Source organism: Heloderma suspectum, chromosome 1 (assembly GCF_057233095.1).
Source record: "Heloderma suspectum isolate Gila_16-S chromosome 1, 16-S_ref, whole genome shotgun sequence".
NCBI classification, from domain to species: domain Eukaryota; kingdom Metazoa; phylum Chordata; class Lepidosauria; order Squamata; family Helodermatidae; genus Heloderma; species Heloderma suspectum.
The window spans coordinates 146,634,526-146,658,078 of NC_139458.1; the positions used below are offsets into that span (position 1 = coordinate 146,634,526).

The 23,553-nt window shown below is 43.8% G+C and overlaps 1 protein-coding gene across 3 annotated transcripts in view; it reads right to left on the minus strand.

The window, feature by feature from the left end:
- XRCC5 (X-ray repair cross complementing 5) overlaps positions 1-23,472 on the minus strand; it is a 59,368-nt gene extending 35,896 nt beyond the window's left edge. For all 3 annotated transcript variants that reach the window (XM_084806527.1, XM_084806518.1, XM_084806537.1), the window contains exons 1-10: positions 23,409-23,472; positions 18,542-18,655; positions 16,579-16,762; positions 15,182-15,230; positions 13,439-13,561; positions 10,449-10,637; positions 6,708-6,822; positions 5,509-5,647; positions 1,953-2,065; positions 308-370 (exon numbers count right to left, since the gene is read on the minus strand). In XM_084806527.1, coding sequence (XP_084662653.1) covers positions 308-370; positions 1,953-2,065; positions 5,509-5,647; positions 6,708-6,822; positions 10,449-10,637; positions 13,439-13,561; positions 15,182-15,230; positions 16,579-16,762; positions 18,542-18,655; positions 23,409-23,423 — 1,104 coding nt within the window. In that variant the 5' untranslated portion in view covers positions 23,424-23,472. The remainder of the gene's footprint in view (positions 1-307; positions 371-1,952; positions 2,066-5,508; positions 5,648-6,707; positions 6,823-10,448; positions 10,638-13,438; positions 13,562-15,181; positions 15,231-16,578; positions 16,763-18,541; positions 18,656-23,408) is intronic.
- Positions 23,473-23,553: the final 81 nt, after the last annotated feature.

A 23,553-nucleotide genomic window follows, 5' to 3' on the forward strand; every position in this document is an offset into this window, starting at 1 on the left:
TTTCTTCTGTATCAAAGACATCCAAACCATGATCTCCCAATGCTATTTGCTGTGACATTTTAGTCCCCCGCCCACCCCCTCATCAAACTCCATTCCCCTTGCAAATTATAGCTTTTTATATTTCCTATTTTAAACCATTAAGGGTAAGGAATTGCTATATGTTTCTATATTTTCCAGTTACATCAGCTTTCAGCAAGTTGCACATTTTTAAAGTACAAAATGCAGCTTATAATTCAATCACAGTCAGAGGCCTAAAGAGACAACAAAAATCTAGCCAGCATCAAGCTTAAAGGTTAGTTCTTCTCACCTCATCATCCTTCGCTGGAAAGATTTTCAGAATCTGACTCCCCATGTAGTGATGTCTCAGGATCTACAAATGAATGTTTCCATAAAGTCAGGTTTGACCTTATGCCAATGCCATTTTGAATGGTTTAAAGTAACTGTCAGAGACATGCAAATTCAATTCCACCCTTGAAGGGCCAAATACCATACTGCATCTTACTCCAGTAACCTTTTTTTATAGTTGCAAAGGCCCCAGCACTGGCTATCACTTTGAGTTAACTTTAAGCATCCAGTTCTTAGGTTTAAGGTTCTCCACATCTCTCATCACTCAACTTCACATCTCATACACTCCCTTTCACGCATCAGCCTTCTTTTTTCCTCATTGCTGCTCCTATCACGCCTTCTAACCATGGATTGAAGCAATTCCCAGTTCACTGTATTTTTAAAATGTATTTATTACATTTCTATGCCACCCAAAGCTGTTTGGGTGGTTTACAAAAATTGAAACCACAGGTACAGCATACCCAGTTTCGAAAAATCACCAAACTACTGCTCAAGTTTATGAAACTGTTCTTTTATAATATGGGTTTTAAATGTGGAACAGCAGTGGAGGGGGGAGAGAGAACAGGGTGTCAGAAAGAGAGCAAAAAGGGGGTGTCAGAGAGAGAAAGAAATGCTCCTACTTTTGGTTCTGACCCTGCCTACCACCAGCATGTAGCTGTCGAGAGACTACCCAAGGGTTCCTCACCTTCCCATCCTGCCTTAGCAAAAAGAGGTGACAATAATCATTATGCTTTAATTTTCTTACTGTAAAAGGAGTCTCCTCCTTTCCCAGTACCTCTCAACCTTTGAAAGAATCGATTGCTCTATGAGTGGATGTCAGACATCTCAAGCTAAACTATCGTTTCAAGACAAAGCTCTTCAACGGTTGGGTGGCTTGGCAGAAAGACAGTACATAAAGGAACTAAATAAATTAATATGTGATTGAATGGGACTTAAGCCCAAGCATCTATAGGCCTGCAACCTTAATTTTATTGCCTGTATGAAGTCTGGTGCTCCCTGCTATATCCATCATTTCATGATGCTTTGTTCATCATGGCCAGATCAGGTATGCCCCCAACCTTAGAATATGTGCAAAACAGTGACGAGGATTGTGTGAACTGTGCTAAAAAAAATTTTTAATTATGTGCCAAGGTAACACAAAGATAGGCTGTGTTCCTCAACCTCTATAAAATGTGCAAATTAAGCAGATCCACACCGTTTCTTATTTTCCATAATTCATCCTGCATATTTACATAAAGTGCTCTTCTTGTCATGGGGAAGGCAGTGAAGCTACAAGGGGTACTGACACCCCAGCCTGTGGCCACTGCCCATCTTATTCAGCAACTCTGCTGGCTTCTGAGATTTCCTGATACACCTCCAAACCTATAACCACCACGGTCATGTAGCTCTGATGGTAACATGAGAGATGTGGAATGTGAGTAACTACTTCAAGTGAGCAAACCAGGAGTTGATGCTCACAGCAACTGTCCTTGCCACAGTAAGTAGTCAGCTTCTTTGTGACTCCTCTGGTACCACTCCCACGCCCTTTGGCCTGGGATAAATTTCAAGTCAAGTGGAAACTAGTCCTGCAGTTGAACCATAGGCATTCGCCGAGTGTATGGCCATACCTGAGAAGACTTGCTGAACCCCAAGACAGCAAAACATTTTCCATCTGACTTGTATTTCATCTGTTCTTCATCTACTTTAGAGAAAGGAACTATATCGCTCCCATACCGGAATCCTGCAGAATGAGAGAATCACCTCCTATGTTAGTAGTCTGGGGAGGTCCTCATGTGGAAACCTCAGGGGCCTAAATGGGGTGCGTGATCAGCCTTTCAGGGAAAACATCCTTGCAGGAAAATAAGGGGTGGGTAGGTGGGTGGGCTGAGCATACACACTGCCTGGAATCCCTGGCAGCAGAAAGCAGCATGCAGGCACAAGTCCTCAGCTAGCTGGGGCTGGGAGTTAAGCCTGCTGTTTACTTCCCTCAGCCTGTGGACAGGCTAGGAAGACAGGTGCGTTTCCTCCTGGCTCATTCCCCCTCCTGCAGGGATCCCTTTTGCGGGGGTGAGGTGGCGGAAAAATACCCCCAGTGCCGCACATCCTCCAAACTCAATCCCCCCCACAATACCAACCAAAAATCTTTTAAGGCAGCCTTCCTCAACCTGGTGCCCTCCAGATGTTTTGAACTGCAGCTCCCAGAATTCCTGGCCACTGGTCATGCTGGCTGGGGCTGATGGAAGTCCAAGTCCCAAACATCTGGAGGGCAAGAGGTTTGGGAAGGCTGCTTTAAGTTATGGTGGAAGCATGGCTGTCCTATCACAATTTTAAAGGGTTGGGTGGGAGGGATTGGCCTCAGATGGCATGCTTCCACCAAGTGTGCCCCTGTTTGTAGCATCCAATAATAATACAGAGCTTGTGTCTTTTAACACCTTGATAAGCCTTTTGCATATTTAACAATGCATGCATGTCTCAAGGCCATTTTCAGTGCTCTGCTGCTTGGAACATAGATCAAATTAACCTTCTCTGTTACAAATGGTACTCTCGCTCCCTGTGACTTACTGTATTTTATCTTAATGCTTGTATCAATAAAGCATATCCAAAGCCTGCTCACTAAAGGCACTAAGCCAATTTTTTTAATTGCTTTTTTTGCAAATCCAGAATCAGTGACTAATCAGGAGGAGACTTGGAGAAGCACCCTCTGAGGATTTCACAGAACAGAATGTCATGTTAAAGATGCACCAATGCCTCATGAAAAGCCAAGGGTTTACAAAGAAACCATTCTGTTGAGCAAGTGTGCATTTTCCAAATTTTGTTTTCCTTTATTATATACTCCCTTGAAAAATGGAACAGCTGATATTTTATTTGAAAGATTCGTGCTCCGTTATTTCAAAAGAATGTCCAAGGTAGCTTACAATTAAATAAAACAAAACAAATAAATCAGTTATTAAAAAAACATTTAATATAAAAGCATCAAAATTAAACCACTAAACTAGAATCAATACAGCATTACAATGATAAAACAATAAATAAAAGCTCAGCAGCAATAACAGTTCTCATCAGTAAATGCCTGGATGAATAAAAAGTCTCCGTTTCCCCCCCTCTGGAACACCACATTTTCTTGGTGCTTATCTCTTAATCTGAAGTAGTGTTGTCCTCCTATTGCAAAGTATATTGCTATATTCCTGATGATACTGCTGGAGTCGGAAAACAACGAGCCTGTTCAGACATAACGGTGGCAAATTATGGGATAATTAACCCATGATTTGCCACAGAACATATGGGGTACATTCTGCAGCCATTTTGAATATTCAACCCGACTGCAGGTTGCTAGGTGATGTCCAAATCCAGATGCTATAGGTTAATGGTAGGTTAACTGTAGGTTAATGGTAGGTTAATTGTGGTAGTTTTGCCCACAATTAATCTATAGTGTCTGGGTTCGGATGTTGCATGGCAACTCCCGATTGGCCCAGTCAGGGATCGAATATTCAGGAAGGCTGAGGAACATGCCTAGCATGTGCCACAGCAAATCATGGGTTAATTAATTAACCCATGATTTGCTGCCATTATGTGCTCTGTGTCAAGAGGTGAAGAGCAAGCAGCAGGAGTGAATAAAGAAATTGCCTGCTTGCATAGAAGCTTCCTTAAAAACTAAAATGAAAACCAAAAAGACCCTTTCAAGCTCAACAGGAAAGCGGACCAAAGGGAACAGATCTCACCTGATTAAAGGCAGCCGCCGGCGAGATCACATCACTCCAGTGCTGAAGGAGTTGCACTGGTTACCAGTTGTTTTCCGGGCCAAATTCAAGGTGTTGGTTTTGACCTTTAAAACCCTACATGGTTCTGGCCCAGCCTATCTTAAGGAGCGCCTCCAGCAACACCAGACAGGCCGCTTAACAAGATCAGCCTCGGATGGCCTTCTCTCTGTCCCATCAGCCAGGACAGCTAGACTGGTGGGGACGAGGGAGAGGGCCTTTTCTGTGGTGGCCCCCACTCTGTGGAACTCCCTCCCTAGGGAACTCCGTCATGCCCCCTCTTTAATGAGCTTCCGTCGTGCATTAAAAACGTGGTTGTTCAGGCAGGCATTTGGGGTGGGTTAGGGTATTTAAAAAAAAAAATTTATGGTAAAATTTTATTGTTTTAAATTGTTTTATGGTGGGTTGTACATCGCCCAGAGTGGCTGGGTGACCAGTCAGATGGGCGATTAATAAATTTAATAAATAAATAATAAATAAATAAAAACAGAATTTAAGGTACCTAAGGAGGGAACTCTGGATAAATTAAAGGTATGCTGAAAACAGCCTCCTCTGGCCTCAAGCACCAATCGAGCAATGCAAACGTATACAGGTAGGCAAGAACAGAGCTCACATATGCTGCTTTACACCCGTCTACAGGGGTCGAGTATGTCAGCATTCAGATTCTTCACCTAACTCAAAGAAGCAGGGAAAACTGGACTGAGGTAGACCACAGAGAAACAGAGTCCAACATCTTGCAGCCAAGGGAGTGAGTCAAACGAGAAAGGGGGCACTCATGTACTCCCAAGCTTCCTTTCCAACACATATGATCAGGACAAGATTGAACTACTGGACATTTGTTCTGTATGGAAATTATTGGTGCCCAAGCCAAAAGAAATACAAGTGGATTAATCTACAAAAAGACAAAGGCCTGGTTAAGACCATGGTTTATCACTGTGAGAATAACCCTACACCCCACTCCTCCTCCTCCGCTTGCACAAACAGAAGACTGAAAACTCCTGCTTTTGAACTAAGCACAGTTCCCCATTATGTCTGAACTGAGTGAACTGTGTTTTGTTCTCACTGTGATTAGTTAACAATCCAGTATCTCAAACCATGGTTGGACCCTAACCACAGTTCGAACAAGCCACAGTTCACCAAACCAACGGGGAACTTGTGATTAGTTCAAAAGTGAAAGCTTTTGATCTTCTTCTTGCACATGCAAAGGAGAAGGGAAGAGAAGTGCACAAGTGTAAGGTTAGAGCAGGGCTCCTTCTTGCAGCAGTAAACCATGGTTTGTCATTATGTCTGAACTAAGCCAAAGAAAATACCTAAAGGAGGGTAGTGAAAAGAAGTAAAGAAAGATGTTTCTAGAAAAAACGTGCCAATACTTTTACAAACTCAGAGCTTCCCCTGGAGAATCTCAGTGTCCAAAGCAGAGAAGTCATACCTTGAATAACATCCTCTTTCTGAACTTCTGTTTCGTCATCATCATTCAAGCAGTAAACTGTCTCTTTCTGCACATCCTCTTTTTTTTTAGTCTTGGCATCCACAACCATCCAGGTTTTTTTCACTTTCTCCTCAGTGAACTTGACATCAGATTTTAAAGAGAGAAGGTATTTAGTGTTAATTTATCGATGAGACGTTAACTGCTACTAAGTACTGCCCCCACTCCTTTTCTTTGCTAGGCGGGAAGCAGCCACAGTTTACACTGTATAAGTAAAACTATCCTGAACACATGACATTTCCTTCTCTGGCCACCCGTGAGACTGCCAATATTAAACAAAACCCCTCACAAAAACACTGAAAAAATGCCTGAAATTTCAGGTGCACAAAATTATGCTATGACAATATCTCCAATGTTCAGTTATTACAAGAGACCAATTGCAGGTTTACTCACTGTTGTGATAGCATAACAAGTAAAAATTGTTTTACTCAGGAAACATGACAGATTCCTCAAGAGAGCAATCCTATGGCCCCTAGACAGCATCTGGGGGCCATAGGATATTTCAGATTCCTGGATCCAAGGTTGGAGACAGCACCCCAACTTTGGACTCAGTAGTCCAAGCTCCCCATTCCCTCCCCCTCCCCCTCGCAGCCAGTGCAGGGAGAATTGCACCATCTGCCTCTACGAGGTCGCAAACGCAACCTTGGAGGGAAGGGAAAGGGAGCATACCAGTCGGCAGGGAAAGAAAGAGACTGGGGAGGCCACCTTACGTCATATCCAGAGGCCACCCCAGCTCCTTCCCTCCCGCTCCCCAACGGCTCAGCTAAATGGGAGAAAACGCCCGTCTCACTAAAATGCAGAGCAGGAAGAGAGAGAGGTGAAGGTTGCATAGAAGATCTGCATAGGATTCCTATCAGCCTCCAGGTTCAGAGGCTGATGGGGATCCCAACAGGATTGTGCCCCAAGAGAATTAAGGAAAATATTTATTCCTACTGGATTTCTCCAGTTGCCAGACTGGAGTTCTCTGTATGGATGCAACATTCAGAAACTAGACTGTGAGTTTTAATCTAATACTTTATAATATGAAAAATGACCATATTTACACTTAATTAATCCCTGATATGATGCCCTCCCCCCATGCATTGGCGTGTCCCGTTATCCTAATCCTGAGGTAAAATTGCAATGTAGTCCTGATAACTTACTGATTTATAGCCCACAATCCTTACAGACAATTCAGAACCAATTGTAAGCTGGCAGGGCCAAGCCATGGGTCTCCGTTCAACCTTCTTGAATATTGAAAGCCTCTCCAGACTCTCTCTGAACAACAGAATAAAGAGGAAAGCTATCTGGCAAGGCCAATTACACATTCAACAAATTACCTACAGTACAAGCACAAATCTGCTTGTCTGTTTTAACAAAATTATGGTCTAGAAAATTATCTGTGCAGTTTTTCTCATGCAGAAGGAACCATGGGATAGGCTAGTTGTAACTTCTCAGGTCTGCACATCATTAATGTCCCTGTGCCCTGGTCCACCCATGTTCATCATACCTATAACACTACAGACAGAACATCCATTTTGAACGCCTCAAAACACAATGCTTTTCAGCAGAGGCGATTCACATATTCAGCTACCAGTCATTAAGTCATGTGCGTGAATATGTGAAACAACTCTGTGACATTAAGGCTGATGAACCTGACGGTGTTATGGTATTTCTTTTCTGGGGACTTTTAAAGATCCTGCTGAATTTTTATATCACTTGCAGTTTACGTTTTGCTGTACCAGCACAAATGTTTTGACACATTCCATCCAAAGTACAACACTAGCTCAAACATCTCATTATGCTAATACTGCAGCAACATTATACCAACAATGGAGATGAATATTTGAGTACTATGTTTTTGGAATATTTTTGTCGCAGTCACGGCAGGCACATTACGTCCCTGCCCAATCTCTGCGATCATCAGAGGGAGTTTGTCTGAGGGTGCCACATGGTCCTGAGGTTTGCCTCAGGAGCACTTGCTGTAGAGCATTTAGCATTGCGGCACCCACCCTCTGGAACGCTTCACCAATTGACATTAGACAGGCCCCCACTGTCCTGGTATCTGGAGATGTGTCACCCCAGCCATGGGCTGTTGAACTCTTCGGCTAGAAGTGCCAAGTCAGTGATAAATCAGACTCAAAGGTTTGCTTACGAGGAGTACTTTATTGGGTAACTTACAGCACACAGGCATACCCAATGGTTGGATCAGATAGCTTCTCTGAACCCCGAGCCACTGGGCACAATGGGTTTTATACAATACAGGTTAGCAATATGTAGTGTAGCACGCGCCCCTAGCGTTCATTCTCAGCATAAACTAACAACACTTGGTTCTCAAGCACAGCCACCTGTAGCTTTAAGGTAAACAAACTGCTTCTCAGGCACATCAGTGATAAGACATTCTCCTCATTAGCAAGGAATGCACTGAGAAAGCTGTTATCAGCCCTTTGAATCATCTTCACATGCTCAGAGGCTTACTAGCAAGGAAACTGCACCAATAATGAACTTAAGCAAGCATTACAGATTTCTAGGCCCCTCTAACACTACAAATGACTTGGCTACGGTCTTGGGGCCAATACAGGAGGTCTTCTTAAAACTCATCTGTTTGCATAGGCTTTCCCTGAAATGTGACCCAGCCAGCTATGGTTTGTAGCACACAGTAGAGTGTGCAGTTTTATTACTGATTATGTATTGTTTTGTTTTTATTGTCATATTTATTGTTGGTTGATGCCATTGAATTTTATGTTCACCACTTTGATACCTCTGTGAAGTGGTAAATTTGAATAATAAATAGAATTTTAAAAACTGAGTTGGTAAAAGCAGCTGGGTGGCAGGGCACAAAGGAGAAAGGGTGAGTGGCAGCTGAAAGAAGAGGGAGCTCTGTGTGTTATCTTCTCCTAATGTAAAATCTGTTAACATGAGGCCCTGTAAGGCCCCAGGCCTGAACCAAGCTATTAGTAGTTTTAGAAGGGCTTAGATCCATAACGCTCTCTGCCTTTGGTCAGAGGGCTGCTGTTTTCCCTTAACCGGCCTCCTGATGTAGCCAGATAAGTCAAAAGGGTGAGAAGCAGCTCCAAGAACATTCTTCGCTAATGAGGAAAGTGTCTTATCACTGATGAGCCTGAGAAGTAGAGTTTGTTTACCTTAAGGCTGGAGGCGGCTGTGCCTGAGAACCAAACACTTCTAGCCTATGCTGAAAATGAATGCTAGGGGCGCTTGCTGCTGTTATGCTGCTTATTGCTAACATGTATTGTAGGGATGTTGGAGAATTCCGCCACGGATCTCAGTGAGGCTGAATGCCAGTGCATTCAGCCCCCCGAAATCCATGGCGGAAGGAAGCCCCCCGCCCCACCCACGAAAGGCGCGCGAAACGGAGCACCTACCTGGTGCCGTTCGCGCTGCTTTGTGAATGGCGGCCGCATCTGCGGCCGCCATTCGCTTCATCATTTTTGCTGTGATAGGCTACCTAAATACTTACGTAGCCTATCACAGCTAACGCAGGGACGCCATTTGCATCCCTGCGGAGGCCATGATAGGCTACGTAAATATTTACGTAGCCTATCACGGCAAAAAAGGGAATGCAAATAGCGGCCGCCATAGCCACCATTTGCATTGCAGCAATAGGCTACGTAAACATATACGTAGCCTATCACGGCAAAAGACAGGGACGCAAATGGCGGCGGCTACGAGGGCCACCATTTGCGTCCCTGCGCAGCCCAGCGGCCGGATGTCCGGCTGCGGGTGGCCCTGGCCAGCGGCTTCGCAGAGTCGCTGCGGAGCAGAGCCAGCCGGGGAGAATTTCGGGGGGAGGGATGGAGCGCCTCCCCCCCCACCGCAGATGTCCCTGGACGAAACCAGGTAAGTGTTTCGTACATCCCTAATGTATTGTATAAAACCCATTGTGCCCAATAGCTCAGGGTTCAGAGAAGCTGTCTGATCCAACCACTGGGTACACCTGTGTGCTATAGGTTACCCAATAAAGTACTCTTTGTAAGTAAACCTTTGAGTCTGATTTATCACTATCTTGGCACTTCTAACCTAAGAGTTCAATGCCCACTGCAGGGGCGATACAGGCCCTCTCTCTTTGGGCACCAACAAAGCCTGCCTGACAATATCCAATAGTTCTGTGCAACCAGAAAAGCTTTTGCTTTAATGGCCCTCCACTAGAAATTAGAAGAACCATTTCTGTTTTTGGAACCTGGGGACTGTGGGGAGGTGAAGGGGTTGCCGCTGATAGCACCATAGCAATAAATAGTATGTTTGTATAGCTGATATTTTTATGACTGCTGGTTTTACTGCCAATTTTATTTAGTTAAAGAGCTGCTTGTTTTAATGCTGCCTTTTGTTTTGTTTTTTTAAAAAATAGCTTGTTTGGCATGACTGATCTTGTACTATTTTTGTACGCTGCTGCTTGTTGTTTATGCTGTGAAGTTTTTATACAGATTTTGTATTTTAAGTTATGGTTGATTTAATATTGTATATTGCTTCAAGTGCCTGCATGCAAAGAGGCAACTCAAGGATTACTTTAAAAAGAACAAGCACCGACTTCCTGCCCACTACTTCTCTTCTCCAAATCACACACCCCTTCTGCTGCTTGTGCCTTCTGCCAGATCCAGGGATCTGACAGGGATTGACAGGGATCTGCCAAATCCCTTCTGCCAGATTTGGCAGAGATCTGGACCTGCTACTGAACATCTAGTTTGGCTTAAGCACACTTGCACTGAAGTAAAGTCCCACTATAATTAATGGTATTACTTCCAAGTAAAGGAAGACTGTGGTGGCAGGAAGCTACAAGGCCCAAATCATACAACAGAAATCTCTCCGGGCATACAGTTCACACTTCCTTGTGAGCGAAATAAAAAGCAAAGCCTCCAATAACAGAAGCTGCAAGAATTCAAGGTTACCTGAAAGTGTAAATGTCCTCCAGACCTTCTTCTTCATCTAATGATAACATAAGTTTCCTCACCACCTGGAGGCCTTCTTCCTGCTGCTCATTCAGCCCCTTCCTTGGAAAAGGGTTTTGGTTCCTATTAGAATGTGCGTTATCAGTCGTGTCCCCGCTTCCACCTTCATCACTCATTGGAAATGGCAAGCTAAGGATACAGTTAACAGCGATTTCAACTTATTTCTTCATTCACAAGGAACAACTGCAAATAAATTCAAAGGGCTTTTATCCTTTTAAACAGGAAAAAAAAATGTGAATTGCCACTTCATATCCTCCCTTTATTCTCATACACTTTCAAATGTCATCCCCAAGCCTTAGCAAGCAAGCCCACACGAAGCTGCACTGTTAGTCACTGGTGACATGACTCGTTCTGTATAGAATATTAATAAGCTGCAACTTTTTGAGAATTCATAAAGTTGACGTATTTTCTTCTGCAGAAAGAGATCAAACTAAGAGTTCAGTATAATGCATCTATGTAACATTCTATTTTCTTATATCTTCTATGACAGCAACCAAGGGCACATAACGACAACCCCGAGTTCGGCTTGAATACGGGTTGTCGTTGAATTGTGGGTTGTCATTACATGCAAACTCTGCGCTATGGTTTAGCTATGAATTCTGAATCACGAACAACCCAGGAAGAGAACCCATGGTTTGTTGCTGGGTTGTGAACTCTGGGTGTCTGTGGTAATTAAACCACAGTGCAGGGTTCGCACATAATTACAACCCATGATTCAACAAAAACCCACAATTCAACAAGCCGAAATCAGCTGTCTAGCTGAGAACGCAGGGCAGCTGAAGCGCGGAGAGGACAATCCCCTCCACGCTGCTCCTGCCCTGCATTGGATAGGCAGTCGCCTCTGAGTTCGGAGGTGGCCACCTATCCCGATAGGATTGCGCCCTCCACGCATGTCTTTTTTTTTTTTTAATAACCGCTGTGTTTGTGGGGTGGATCACAGCTGACAGGGGTGGGGAGGAGGGGTAATCCTTTCCTATTTCACTGGGTTCCCCAGTGAAAATCATCCCCCTCCAACCGAAGCAGCTATTTCCCCAGGAGGGAAAATGCTTTGGGGTCAACAAAAATACATCTCCTTTGGGAATACAGCTTCTTGATGCAGCAGCATCCCTCCAGGGATGGGAGTGATTGGTATGGGGGAAAAACAGCTCCTTGAGGAGGAGGCAAGATTATTAAGTGAGGTAAAAGAGTAAAAAAAACCCTCCCCACGCGCTGTGGTCCTGATTCTGATTGCTCCCCCCAGTGCCTTTTAGGGGGTAAATGAACAACGACAAATGAAGGCATGCATTTCACATAACCTGTAGTTTGTCGCTGAGCTTACTATAAGAGAATCTAAAGAATGAAAACAATCACTGGAAAAGCTAAGCCTCCTTGTCCCAAGTTATTAAATTAACTGTATGTCTCAAATTGTCTGTTCTAGTCTGTTTACTCTGGGATTGTTATCCCAATCATTGCATCTAGCCAATTTTCAGTAGGTGAGATGTAGGGATGTCAGAGAAGTCCATGATGGATTCAAATCAGTTTGGATTTCTATGAATCTGACCCCAAAATTTCACAGCAGACCAGCTATTTCCAAGTTGTGAGGACTTACAGACTGGTTTTTTTTACTTTCTAGAATTGTACGCAAATTTAATTGTACAAAAATATAGAAAGAAAAAGCAACTGACTGAAAATACACATTTCCCCCCATAGGCTAAAGTGTGACAATTTGGATCTGTGCAAAAGTGTATTTGCACAAGTGTGCACTTTCCAATGTGAACACATTTGGAAAATTGAGAAAAATCGGATTCTGTCAATGAGCAGACGACAGAATGAAACACAGCTAGAACAGATTTAACCAAATCTGTACATCCCTAGTGAGATGTGGGCTGAGTGAATTCAGTTTTCTTTCTCATCTGCTATTTAGGGTGCAATGCTATACACACACCTGGGAGTAAGTCCCATTGAAACCAATGGGGCTTACTTCTCAGTAGACAGCACAATTCTATGTACGTAATACACCTAAGCAATCACAGTATGCCACAGGCAGGATTGAAGAAGGGAAAGGATGAAATTATGTACTATTTTTAGCCACCTTGTCTATTGTGAAGCATTGATCATGTCTAAAATATAAAATGGAACATGACTATCAACATCATTTGTTCTTACAATTGCTAGCTAAAAAAGCCAGTCATAGCAAGGCTGTAGAACTTCAGGCATGGGGGCCAAATATGGCCCTCCAAGGCTCCCAATCCAGCCTCCTAAGGGTCCCCAGAAGGCCATGCACTCTTTCCCTGGCCCCACCACTTTCCCCCCGACCAGTGATCACTTGGTGGTTTCCTGTAATTTCTGCAGCTTTACTCCCCATTCTAAAAGGCTGAAATGTCTCTCCTAAGGCTTAATTACTGGCAATAAGAACTTTAAGCGGAAATATGCTGTTATTTTGGGCCCCACCCTTTTTGCCTTTGGCCCCACCTACGCCTGGAATGCAGCCCCCGAGAGCTTCTCCAAAATGAAACTTGGCCCTTTGCTATCATTTGAAAAAATAAGTTTCTAGCCTTTGGTTATGAAGACAGACTTGAAACTGCATGATCAATTCAAGCCAAAATCTCAGAAGCCAGATGACTGAATAACATTTCCAATGCTCAGGAGAAAAGAATATTTACACTTCATGTAACTCTTTGCCCCGCTCCACGATGACTAAAAGCAGAGTCAGATATGCAAAACAAGCAAAAATGTGCAACTTCATTTGCACAATTTCTATAGGTTGCAGAACTCGATCTTATGTGCAATTTTTTGTATGCAGAGTTTATACAGCCCAGCTAATCACAAGTTGCAGTGCCAATTCAAAAACATTAGGAATATCCATTACACTGCTACTTAGAGTAGTAACATCCCCTTTCTGAAAACAGCACAGGGTAGTAATGATGTTGCATAGGTCTCTCTTCACTCACAAAAACTGAAGCGAGATGCCCGTTCTCTTCAAGCTGGCAATGATGACATCCAGTTGATCCTGACTGAAGGGACTGCTGAGGTCAGTAAAAACCTCAATGTGTCGTTTGTCGTATTTTTTGCCTCTTAAAAAAAGACCAAAAAAAATAGTTTCAACAGTACAAATATCCACCTGCAATATTTTGACTGCTTCTTTACAGAATGTAAGCTTATACTTCTATCTTCGATCCTCCTGCCACATCTGCTTCACAAAAATTCATAGTCAACATAATGTATACAGGGCAGTATCCCACCCTACCATTGTGCCTCCACCAGTTCCGTTTCACCCACGGGATCTACCACTAGAGGAACAAGAACTAGCGCTTCTGAAAGCAGCCCTTCTGCAAGCCAAGTGGACCCGAGCGCTAGCTTCCCATGGCACCAGGGGTGGGTCCCACTAGCCCGCAAGCAGCACTGGATATCGCTCGTTGTCTTTAACTACAGTACATTGTGGTTTTGTATTTTACCATTCTTGTTAGACACTGTGGACTGTCAGGAAAGGCAGGATATAAAACTGCCCCCAAAATTAATTAATTACACACCACTGCAGGCTTGTTTCGCTTCTGTCCTTATTGGTAACGGAGGGAAGCAATTCCCTTTATATCCCATAAAATGAACCAAATGCTATATTCCAGTTGCTGTCACTCAGGAAAGCGATACAGAAGCCAGTGAGCTCTATTTCACCTACGCTTAAGTCAATGTACACCTGCCATTTTACATTAGCATACAGTCAGGGCCAGAAATATTGGAGCAAGGGTAACTGTTTTGGCAGTTGGTCTCTGTACACCACCACAATGAAGTTGAAAGGAAACACACCCAGATGGGAACGGGGCACAGGATAAGTTGGCTCCCGGGAACCAACCTCACATCCCGCGCTCCGACGTCAGTTCCCTGAGAACCGACCTCCACCCTCTCCCACACTGCCTCATAGGAGGCTTCGCATAAGAGGAGCGCAAAGCAGCAAAAATGGGACGTTGCTGGGGCGGGCAGAAGTGCCTTTCCGACGCTTCCTACACTCTGTCCAGCCTCTGCCCCTACTCCCCCCGCTCTGACTTCAGAATCGGCTGTCTAGCCATGAATGCAGGGCGGCTGAAGCACGGAGGGGACAATCCCCTCCACGCTGCTCCTGCCCTGCACTGGATGGGTTCTGAGTTCGGAGGCAGCCACCTATCCCGATAGGACTGCATCTTAAGTGGCTAAAGTCCAATAGTAAAAACAAAACAAAACAAAGAAGAGTGGGAAGGAAAGACCAGTGCATCTTCTTTTCAACTTATCCTGCAATAGGAGAAACATTTGTTGTTGATGAAACCATTTCCAGAGTTTGTCCTGGCATGAATATGGGTCCGCAAATGCTGGTTGAGAGGTACTACCATTTCCCCCACTTAACTAACAAACCCACTTTTGACCTGATGGTATCCAAAAATAGCCCTAATTACTAAGTTGTCTAGTAAAAAGTATGGGGAATTTTGATATCTTTTGTGAGTACTTCACTGGTCAGCATCCTTCAATACTTCTTTATTGCCTTTTTTAGAAGCTTCCTTTTATTGTCAGTTTCATACTCATTGCATATATTTTCTATGGAGCAATATTTTAAAAGGTGCCATCTCCCCTAGCAACATAATGTTCCAGCACTGAAATGGACTCAGATCTATTTTCAAAACTGTATTTCAGAATTCTTAAAGATAGCCGTGGGCCAAGGTACTTACACTGTTTCCTTTTGAAGCAAGTCCATGCTTACAATGACAGCATCAAGCACTAAGCACATTAAGAAAAAGACAATTAAATAACAAGACTATTTGGTACATGCTTTTTTCCAGAATAGGGTTCTTATACTTTAGCAGCCCTATAGGCATGGTAGTAATATTTAGCACTTATCTAGTGCATTTCAAGTGTGCAAAGCACTTAATGTATTATCTCAGTAATAGCAGTAAGGTTGGCTGCTATTATTTCCCCCATATTTCAGATGGGGTGGCTGAGAAAGAGAATCTATTTAGATCCTCTGAATTCTGCCTGTTTCTAACCATTCTTATTTGTGCTTCCAAATCCTAAAGAAAAAACTGGGGTAGGAAAGCTCAAATCTTAATCAACTCAATTTTAGAACACAGCATTTACATTCCAGCCCAGAGATTGCTCATGGACACAGGCGCTCTAATACATGCACTGAGCTCCCCTGTCCAGAGTTGCCTCTCTTGTTTATATCAAAGGTAACGCCTAATCTTAATTTCCCAAGAAACACACATTTTTGCAGGTCAAGTTGCTCCATTAAAATTAATGAGGACAGTCCACAACATATGCAGAGCTCATGTGTGCCTATGAGCATTCATGGAACTTTCAATGAGCAAAGTCATGAGCTAAGATTCTACTGAGAATCCAATAAAGAAGCCTACATGTCTGCTAGATGCCTAGTGTTGTAAGATGCCTAGAAAATTTGTTGTAGGGCAGTTTGACCCTATTGCTAACGTAAATTGAATTGTGTCAGGGGAACCTATTGCACAGGAAATGCTACTGGCATTGCACCAGAGGTTGCTTACACTATGACAATGTAATTTCTGTTAGTGGTAGTGTCAAATTGGATACTGCCCATAATAAATAATATAGCACTTTCACAGACTTCTCAATCTGTTTATTTATTTATGAATCACTTACATGAAAAGTGCCCATTTCTAAGCAACATACAAACAATACAGTATAAAACTATTAAAACACTGCAAGAGAGCAAGGAAGACAAGATCACCATTCTGGGAACAAGTGTGCTTTCAGTAGGGGCCAAAATGCCAGAAGAGTTGGTGCCTGTCTAATCTGGGAGTTCCAGAGTTACAATAATAAAGGCCCTATTTCAAGCCATGATGGACCAGACCTCTGCAATCGTAGGGACCTCCAGGAGGGTGTCACATGATGACTTTAGCAAATGAACAGACAGGTGCGAGGGGCCAGTTAGTCATCTCTTAAGTTTCCTGGCCCTGAGATGTTTAGGGCTTTGTAAACACAAAGACTGCAGTAATTTGTTAACCTGGCAATTCCAGACCATTTTTATAATGCAAACTCTCAGTGCTCCATACAACTGTAGTCTGGTGAAAAGATTTCCAGCACTCAAAAAGGATACAGTCCCCTTGTTCAGAACCAGGCTGAATCACATTTTGTATGTCTTCCAACAAATCAAAATCCGGCAGCATCAGGTGTCTATGCACAGTAATATGCTGATACTGATCCCCACTGGCAAGACTATTTGCTGTGTTGTCCGTGCCAAATAAAACCAAGGAAATTTCATCTTTACTCTCAGCAAACACCTGGAGATGGTAAAAAGATGGCAGGGTAAAGTAGGCAACATTTATTTATTTATTTATAATCATTAAATTTATTAATCGCCCATCTGGCTGGTCACCCAGCCACTCTGGGCGATGTACAACATACAATAAAAACAGTTTAAAACAATAAAATTCTACAATAAAAACATTTTCTAAAATACCCTAAACCACCCCAAATGCCTGACTGAACATAAATTTACAACTAAGCCTCCATTACTACAGATTCATTTTTCCTACTTTATTTGCATTATATATAAAACCTGTTTAATTACATCTACATTTCATGCTCAGCTACCAAACTGTTATGAGGACAGCAGGTCAATATTCGGAAATGCTTCTTGAGGCTAGAAAATGCTGTTATAAAGAGCTCTGCCCCCAGCAACTAGCAGACATGTAGTATAAGATATAAGGTAGTTTTAAGAGATAGGTTTTGTCCTTTCTTCTTTACATGACTTCTATTTATAACAAATGTCCCGTAATGGAATAGAATGCGTTTCCTAAGGTGGGAGGGGGGATCACAAAAGAGCTTCGGCTATTGGGCAGTATAGAAATGTTATAAATAAATAAATTTTTCCTGATTTCTCAACTGCTGAGAAATTCCATATTTCTACTACAGATGCATAACATCAAGGGAAGAAGTATGACTTGGACAGAAGACCTGTAGATGACCCCTGCAAATAATCTGACAATCTAAGAAGGTCTCAAGTCTCAGCTCTCAGCCAGCAATAAATTGTCCTGGAGGCAGTGTTTGAGAAGAGCATATAGGATTGGTGGACCGGCGCTCAAACCCCATCCCAAAAAGCACACCAGCATGTTCTGTTGCTACTCATGCCAATTTTTCCATACCTTTTAAAGTTAGCAACTAGGAAGCACCTCTCATCAGGCCAGGCTTGGTGCAAGACCTCCACGTACAGAACCCCTAGTACACATCAAGTTGAGGGTGCAACTAGACCAGCCTTCCCCAACCTGGTGCCCTCCAGATGTGTTGGATTACAACTCCCAGCATGGCTGCCTGGGAGATGCTGGGAGTTGTAGTCCTACACATCTGGAAAGCATCAGGTTGGGGAAGGCTGCTATAGACATTACAGCTGCTGCTGAATTACAGCTCTGAAACAAGTCCTGTCCCCCCCACTTCATAGCATGCCATGAAATTTACCCATGTTCTGATATCCACACAGTGGCTGGGTTCACACAACATGCTAACCCGCACTCAGTGGTTGAGTGTGAGTTGTTATTGAACTGTGGGTTGTTGTTGAACCATGGGGTATCGTGTTGTTTGAACACAGCACATTCCCTGCAGGGTGGCTTGCTAACCATGCAGGGTGGCTTATTTTCCTCAAACAAGCCACCTTGAGAACCCATGGTTTGTTGTTGGGCTGTTCGGGGTGTCTAACGAGCCACACTGCCATGGTTAACAAGCCACCCTGTGGAAAACGCGCTGCTGTACTGCATTCAAACAACACAATAACCTAAGGTTCAACAACAACCCACTGTTCAACAACAACCCAGACTCAACCACTTAGTGTGGATTAGCATGTTTTGTGAACCCAGCCTATGTTTCCTTTCCCTTGCTCCACAATAAATGATCAACTGCCACATCCAGAGGTGGGGAAAAAGAAAACACACAGCAAGATAACATCTGAAGATTAGTCACCATCACTGTTACAGAAGGGAGGGGAAAATAGTCATCATGGGGTCTGCAAGTAGCCTGCTGTACATTGCAACTTCTCATGTGTGTTCGTGTCCCAAAATGTATTTTACCTGTCTCTGCACAAACATTGTCATCACTTTCTTGGCTTGGTCAAAAGGAGACTCCTCTCCAGGACCAGAATTGCTCATTGAAAAGCCCACATCCATACACAGCACCACTGCTGCCTTTAGAAAGTAAAAGAAAAAGTGAAAACTGAATTAGAATACGACTAAAAACAGCTGGGTGAAATAAGGCAAGCACATATTTATAGCCCTAGGTTGAGCTTTCTGGAGCTGCAGCATCTACTTTTTTCCACTACAAAGGAAGGTAGGGGGCCAGTACAGCTTTCAGGAAACTTATCTGGGAGTAAGCGCCACTGAACCAATGCATACGACTGCACTCTTAATAATTTTTTTAAAAGGTAAGATATAAAATCACAACAAGAAAAATAAAAAATAGCACAAGATTAAAATAAAATAAAAGCAGAGGCATGGGAGAAACAGAACTCGGATTATAGCATATCTTCCAAGAAGTGTTCTTTGTAATAAAGGTTATATTGACTTTTCAAAGATTAAATGGCCAACATGCGTAGAAAAACTCTTACGATGTGTGCATTTTGCTTTTTGTTTTACTGTAAGATTAGCTTGTATTTTACTCTAGTGAACAGACCTGGTATCACATGAGTTGGAACAGCCCTTAGTTTGTTACAACTGTCAAGAGTTGGACACATTGTACCCGCCCAATTGAGTGAAGGCATGCCTGCTGGCACCCCTAGGCACAGGCCATACCATGGTGTACCCCTAAGCTGCCTGAGGAAGGCGTCTGTCCAATCCATGCCTTGGGGGGGTGCTCTACAGCAATGGGGAGGGAGCAGCTGTATGACTCCATCCCTTGGTCTACTAATCTCCCCTGGCTTCAAACTGTATTGACCAAAAAATATGCAGTGGTTAGAGAATTCTGACACCTAGTGACTGAAGATGGCACTGCACACTTTAAACACATGGACATATTGGAGGGAGCAATCCCTCCACAGTCGCCTCCGAGCCTGGGGGCGACCGTCTATCCAGTGCAGGGCAGGAGAAGTGGATCTCCTCCTCGCTTCCCCCGTCCTGCTTTCCCGGCTGAACAGTCAATTTTGGCTGCCTAGCCGCGGGACCCTGGAGCGCGGGAAGAAGCGGCCAGATGACACATAGGAAGAGTCGTACCAGCATCTCCAACTTCCCCACCCCAGGAATGCCCTATTTTCCCTGCTCCACAATGCTTTTATGAGCATGGGGCATGGGGCCAATCTGTGCTGTCTACAAGGCAGCACGGGAGGGGGTGGACGTCAGTTCTCAGGGAACCAACCAATCCTACGGCTGTCTAGCCGCTGACTAGTGGCTATAGGATTGCGCGCTAAATTAATTAAAATTAATGAATGCATTTAAAAAACAGAATAACTGAGGTGTAGACCCCTAGGGGCTTCTTAGTATGCATGCCAAGTTTTAGGTGTCTAGGTTTCATAATCTTGGTGCTATGGTGTTGACAGACAGACATAGATGCTCTTATTATAGATGCCATATTCTTGCTTTTAAATGTTATTTGCCATCCTAAACTTTGGGTAATAGGGTAAACAAGCAGTTAGGCAGACTGGAACTGACCACACAACTGATAGTATTTCTTTCTGTATACACCTCTGTCTGCCCTTAGAACATCTAATGCATTCCAAGTTTCAGGGATTTTAAATTATTTGTTACCTATATAACCCACCATGTCATACAGCAACGTTAATTTATTTAATTCACTCTTACAATAATCCTATGAAATAAATTATTTTTAACAGATATGAAAATAAGGCCGAGAAATAACTTCCTCAAGGCCACCCAAAGTGCCGATGACTCCAGAATAACTGCCATCACTAAGTACATGCAATCACAAAAAAACATAGACTAGAATTCTCCACTTATATATATTAATTTTATTATTTTAAATTGTTATATACCACTTTATCTTTTGAAAAACTCAGTACAGCTAATAATGAACACTGTGGAAACAAGTGAGGTGTGGACACCACTAGCCAGTGGACTATTACTCTATCTTAATTGAATCATAACAGACCAATGTTTAAAACATGGTGTTAAGAGTTATAACGGTAGGTCTAACCTGCCAGTAGCTTGAAATACTGAAGGAGCATCCTCTATTCCAGCCCTCCCCAACCTGGTGTCCTCCAGATGTGTTCAACTAAAATTCCTATAGTCCCATAGGCTGGGGATGATGAGATTTGTAACCCAACACACCTGGAGGGTGGCAAGTTGGGAAAAGCTGCTTATTCTTTACAGCATCCTTCTCCAACTTGGTGTCCTCTAGGTATGTTGGACTGCAACTCCCAGAATTCCTGACCATTGACGATGCTGCCTAGGGCTGATGGGTGTTGAAGACCAAAATATCTGGAGGGCTCCAGGTTAGAGAAGGATGCTCTACAGGGAGCAGAATTTTTAATTTAAGACCTAAAATATGACTGGTTGAATCCAGAGACAGATGAGCAGAACTCTGCTCACACAATAGGGGTTTTCTGACTCCCACCCACCACAGTCCCCTGCACCACCACCCCAGAAGGTGCTCCTGAGAGTCTGGAATGGTGCATGATGAGGTGGGATGGCCTTGCAAAAGCAGAAGGGCAAGGGGAAGCCCAAGACATCTCTAGATCCAAGCCAAAGTATCTGCCATGTTACATGGAAGCTACGCATTTTAAAGTGGTACCTTCAGCAGTATCATACCTTAAGAAAAAAGAGCTCTATCAGTGTGTGTGTGTGTGTGTGTATGTGTGTGTGTATATATAGTTGTATGTATGGCTGTTTGCATAAAGTCACCTGCTTAAGCTCTGATGTACTATATACACTTACCTGAGAGTACATCCCACTGAACACATGGGGCTTACTTCTGGGTAGACATAATGGTTTGCACTATAGAACTCCCATTTTCATTCCTAAGCATTAATTGGGAGGATGTAGTAATACTTTTCACCAACAGTGACTATAGAACAGTACGTTTACGGTAATTAACCCACATGGATCTTGAAAAAAATGCCCCCTCGTGTTTAAGAAAGCCAAGCTCCGATTTAAGGGCCATGCATCCACTTTACTCTTTAGTTAACTCCTAGTTTACACTATAAAAGACCACCTCCTAGTTTTATACAAGGGTGGATCCAGATGACCATTTTACCACCAGTTCTACTACCACACACGTGCATCTGCTATGTATTCGAAATAGAAAAAAAGCTCCATTGTGTTCAGTAGGGGTGACATAGATAATGGAGTGAGTTTGGTCATCTGTACTAACTCATGTGCAACCCTTAGCAGGGATTAAAAAGCAAATTTTACTGATAAAAAACACAGTCTTAAAGGAGGGAGGGTGGGGGAGAGAATCCCATTGTTAACACCTTCCATAGCAGCAAATCAGGGTAATGCAAGGCTGTTAAAAGGTGACTAAGGGTGCAAACCTATGCATGTTTAGACAGAAAAAAAACTCCTACAATTCCCTAAGGGTGCAATCCTATGGCTGCTAGTCAGTGGCTAGATGGCCATAGGATAGGTCGGTTCCCTGAGAACTGACCTCCACCCCTTCCCACGCTGCCTCATAGGCAGCGCGGATCGGCCTGCACTCCAAAGAAGAGTGCAGAGCAGCGAAAACAGGGCGTTCCTGGGGGCGGGGCGGGCAGAAGTGCTTTTCCAACGCTTCCTATAGGTCATCCGGCCCCTGCTCCACCTTCCCGCAGCTAGACAGCCGAAATCAGCTGTCTAGCCATGAACACAGGGCAGTGGAAGAGCGGAGGGGAAGATCCCCTCCACGCTCCTCCTGCCCTGCATTGGATAGGTGATTGAGCCCCAAGGGTGCAATCTTATGCATGTTTAGACAGAAAAAAGTCCTACAATTCCGTAAGGGCACAATCCTGTGCATGTTTAGACAGAAAAAAGTCCTACAATTCCGTAAGGGCACAATCCTGTGCATGTTTAGACAGAAAAAAGTCCTACAATTCCGTAAGGGCACAATCCTGTGCATGTTTAGACAGAAAAAAGTCCTACAATTCCGTAAGGGCACAATCCTGTGCATGTTTAGACAGAAAAAAGTCCTACAATTCCGTAAGGGCACAATCCTGTGCATGTTTAGACAGAAAAAAGTCCTACAATTCCGTAAGGGCACAATCCTGTGCATGTTCAGACAGAAAAAAGTCCTACAATTCCGTAAGTGCACAATCCTGTGCATGTTCAGACAGAAAAAAGTCCTACAATTCCCTAACAGCACAATCCTATGCATGTTTAGACAGAAAAAAAGTCCTGCAATTCCGTACGGGCACAATCCTGTGCATGTTTAGACAGAAAAAAGTCCTACAATTCCGTAAGGGCACAATCCTGTGCATGTTTAGACAGAAAAAAGTCCTACAATTCCGTAAGGGCACAATCCTGTGCATGTTCAGACAGAAAAAAGTCCTACAATTCCCTAACAGCACAATCCTGTGCATGTTCAGACAGAAAAAAAGTCCTGCAATTCCGTACGGGCACAATCCTGTGCATGTTTAGCCAGAAAAAAGTCCCACAATTCCGTAAGGGCACAATCCTGTGCATGTTTAGACAGAAAAAAGTCCCACAATTCAGTAAGGGCACAATCCTGTGCATGTTTAGACAGAAAAAAGTACAACTCCCAGCATGCACCCACGCTGGCTGGGGAACGCTGGGAACTGTAGGAGATTTTTATCTACACCCGCTTAGGATTGCGCCCTAACCGGGTTAAGCAGCCCAGGAGAAAGCAGACAGAAGCGGCCTTCCGTTCCTGGCTCCTGCGCGCCGGCCCATTCGCGTTTAAACGGTTGCACGCGCCTCCTCTCCCCCACGGGAGGGAAGCAGCGGGCATTAGCATCGCCGGCGACTTCCCTCGCGCGCTTGGCCCCATTCCCCGCGTTACCTTGGCCCGCGCCATGGCGCCGGGGTTCCAGTTCTTCCGCCAGGGTTTCACCGCCTCTTCCTTCCAGAGCCCGCGGCCGGTATCCGGCGAGTAGCGCTGACCCGCCCCTGCTCCGCCGTGTGAATGAAGGCGGCAGCGACATCTG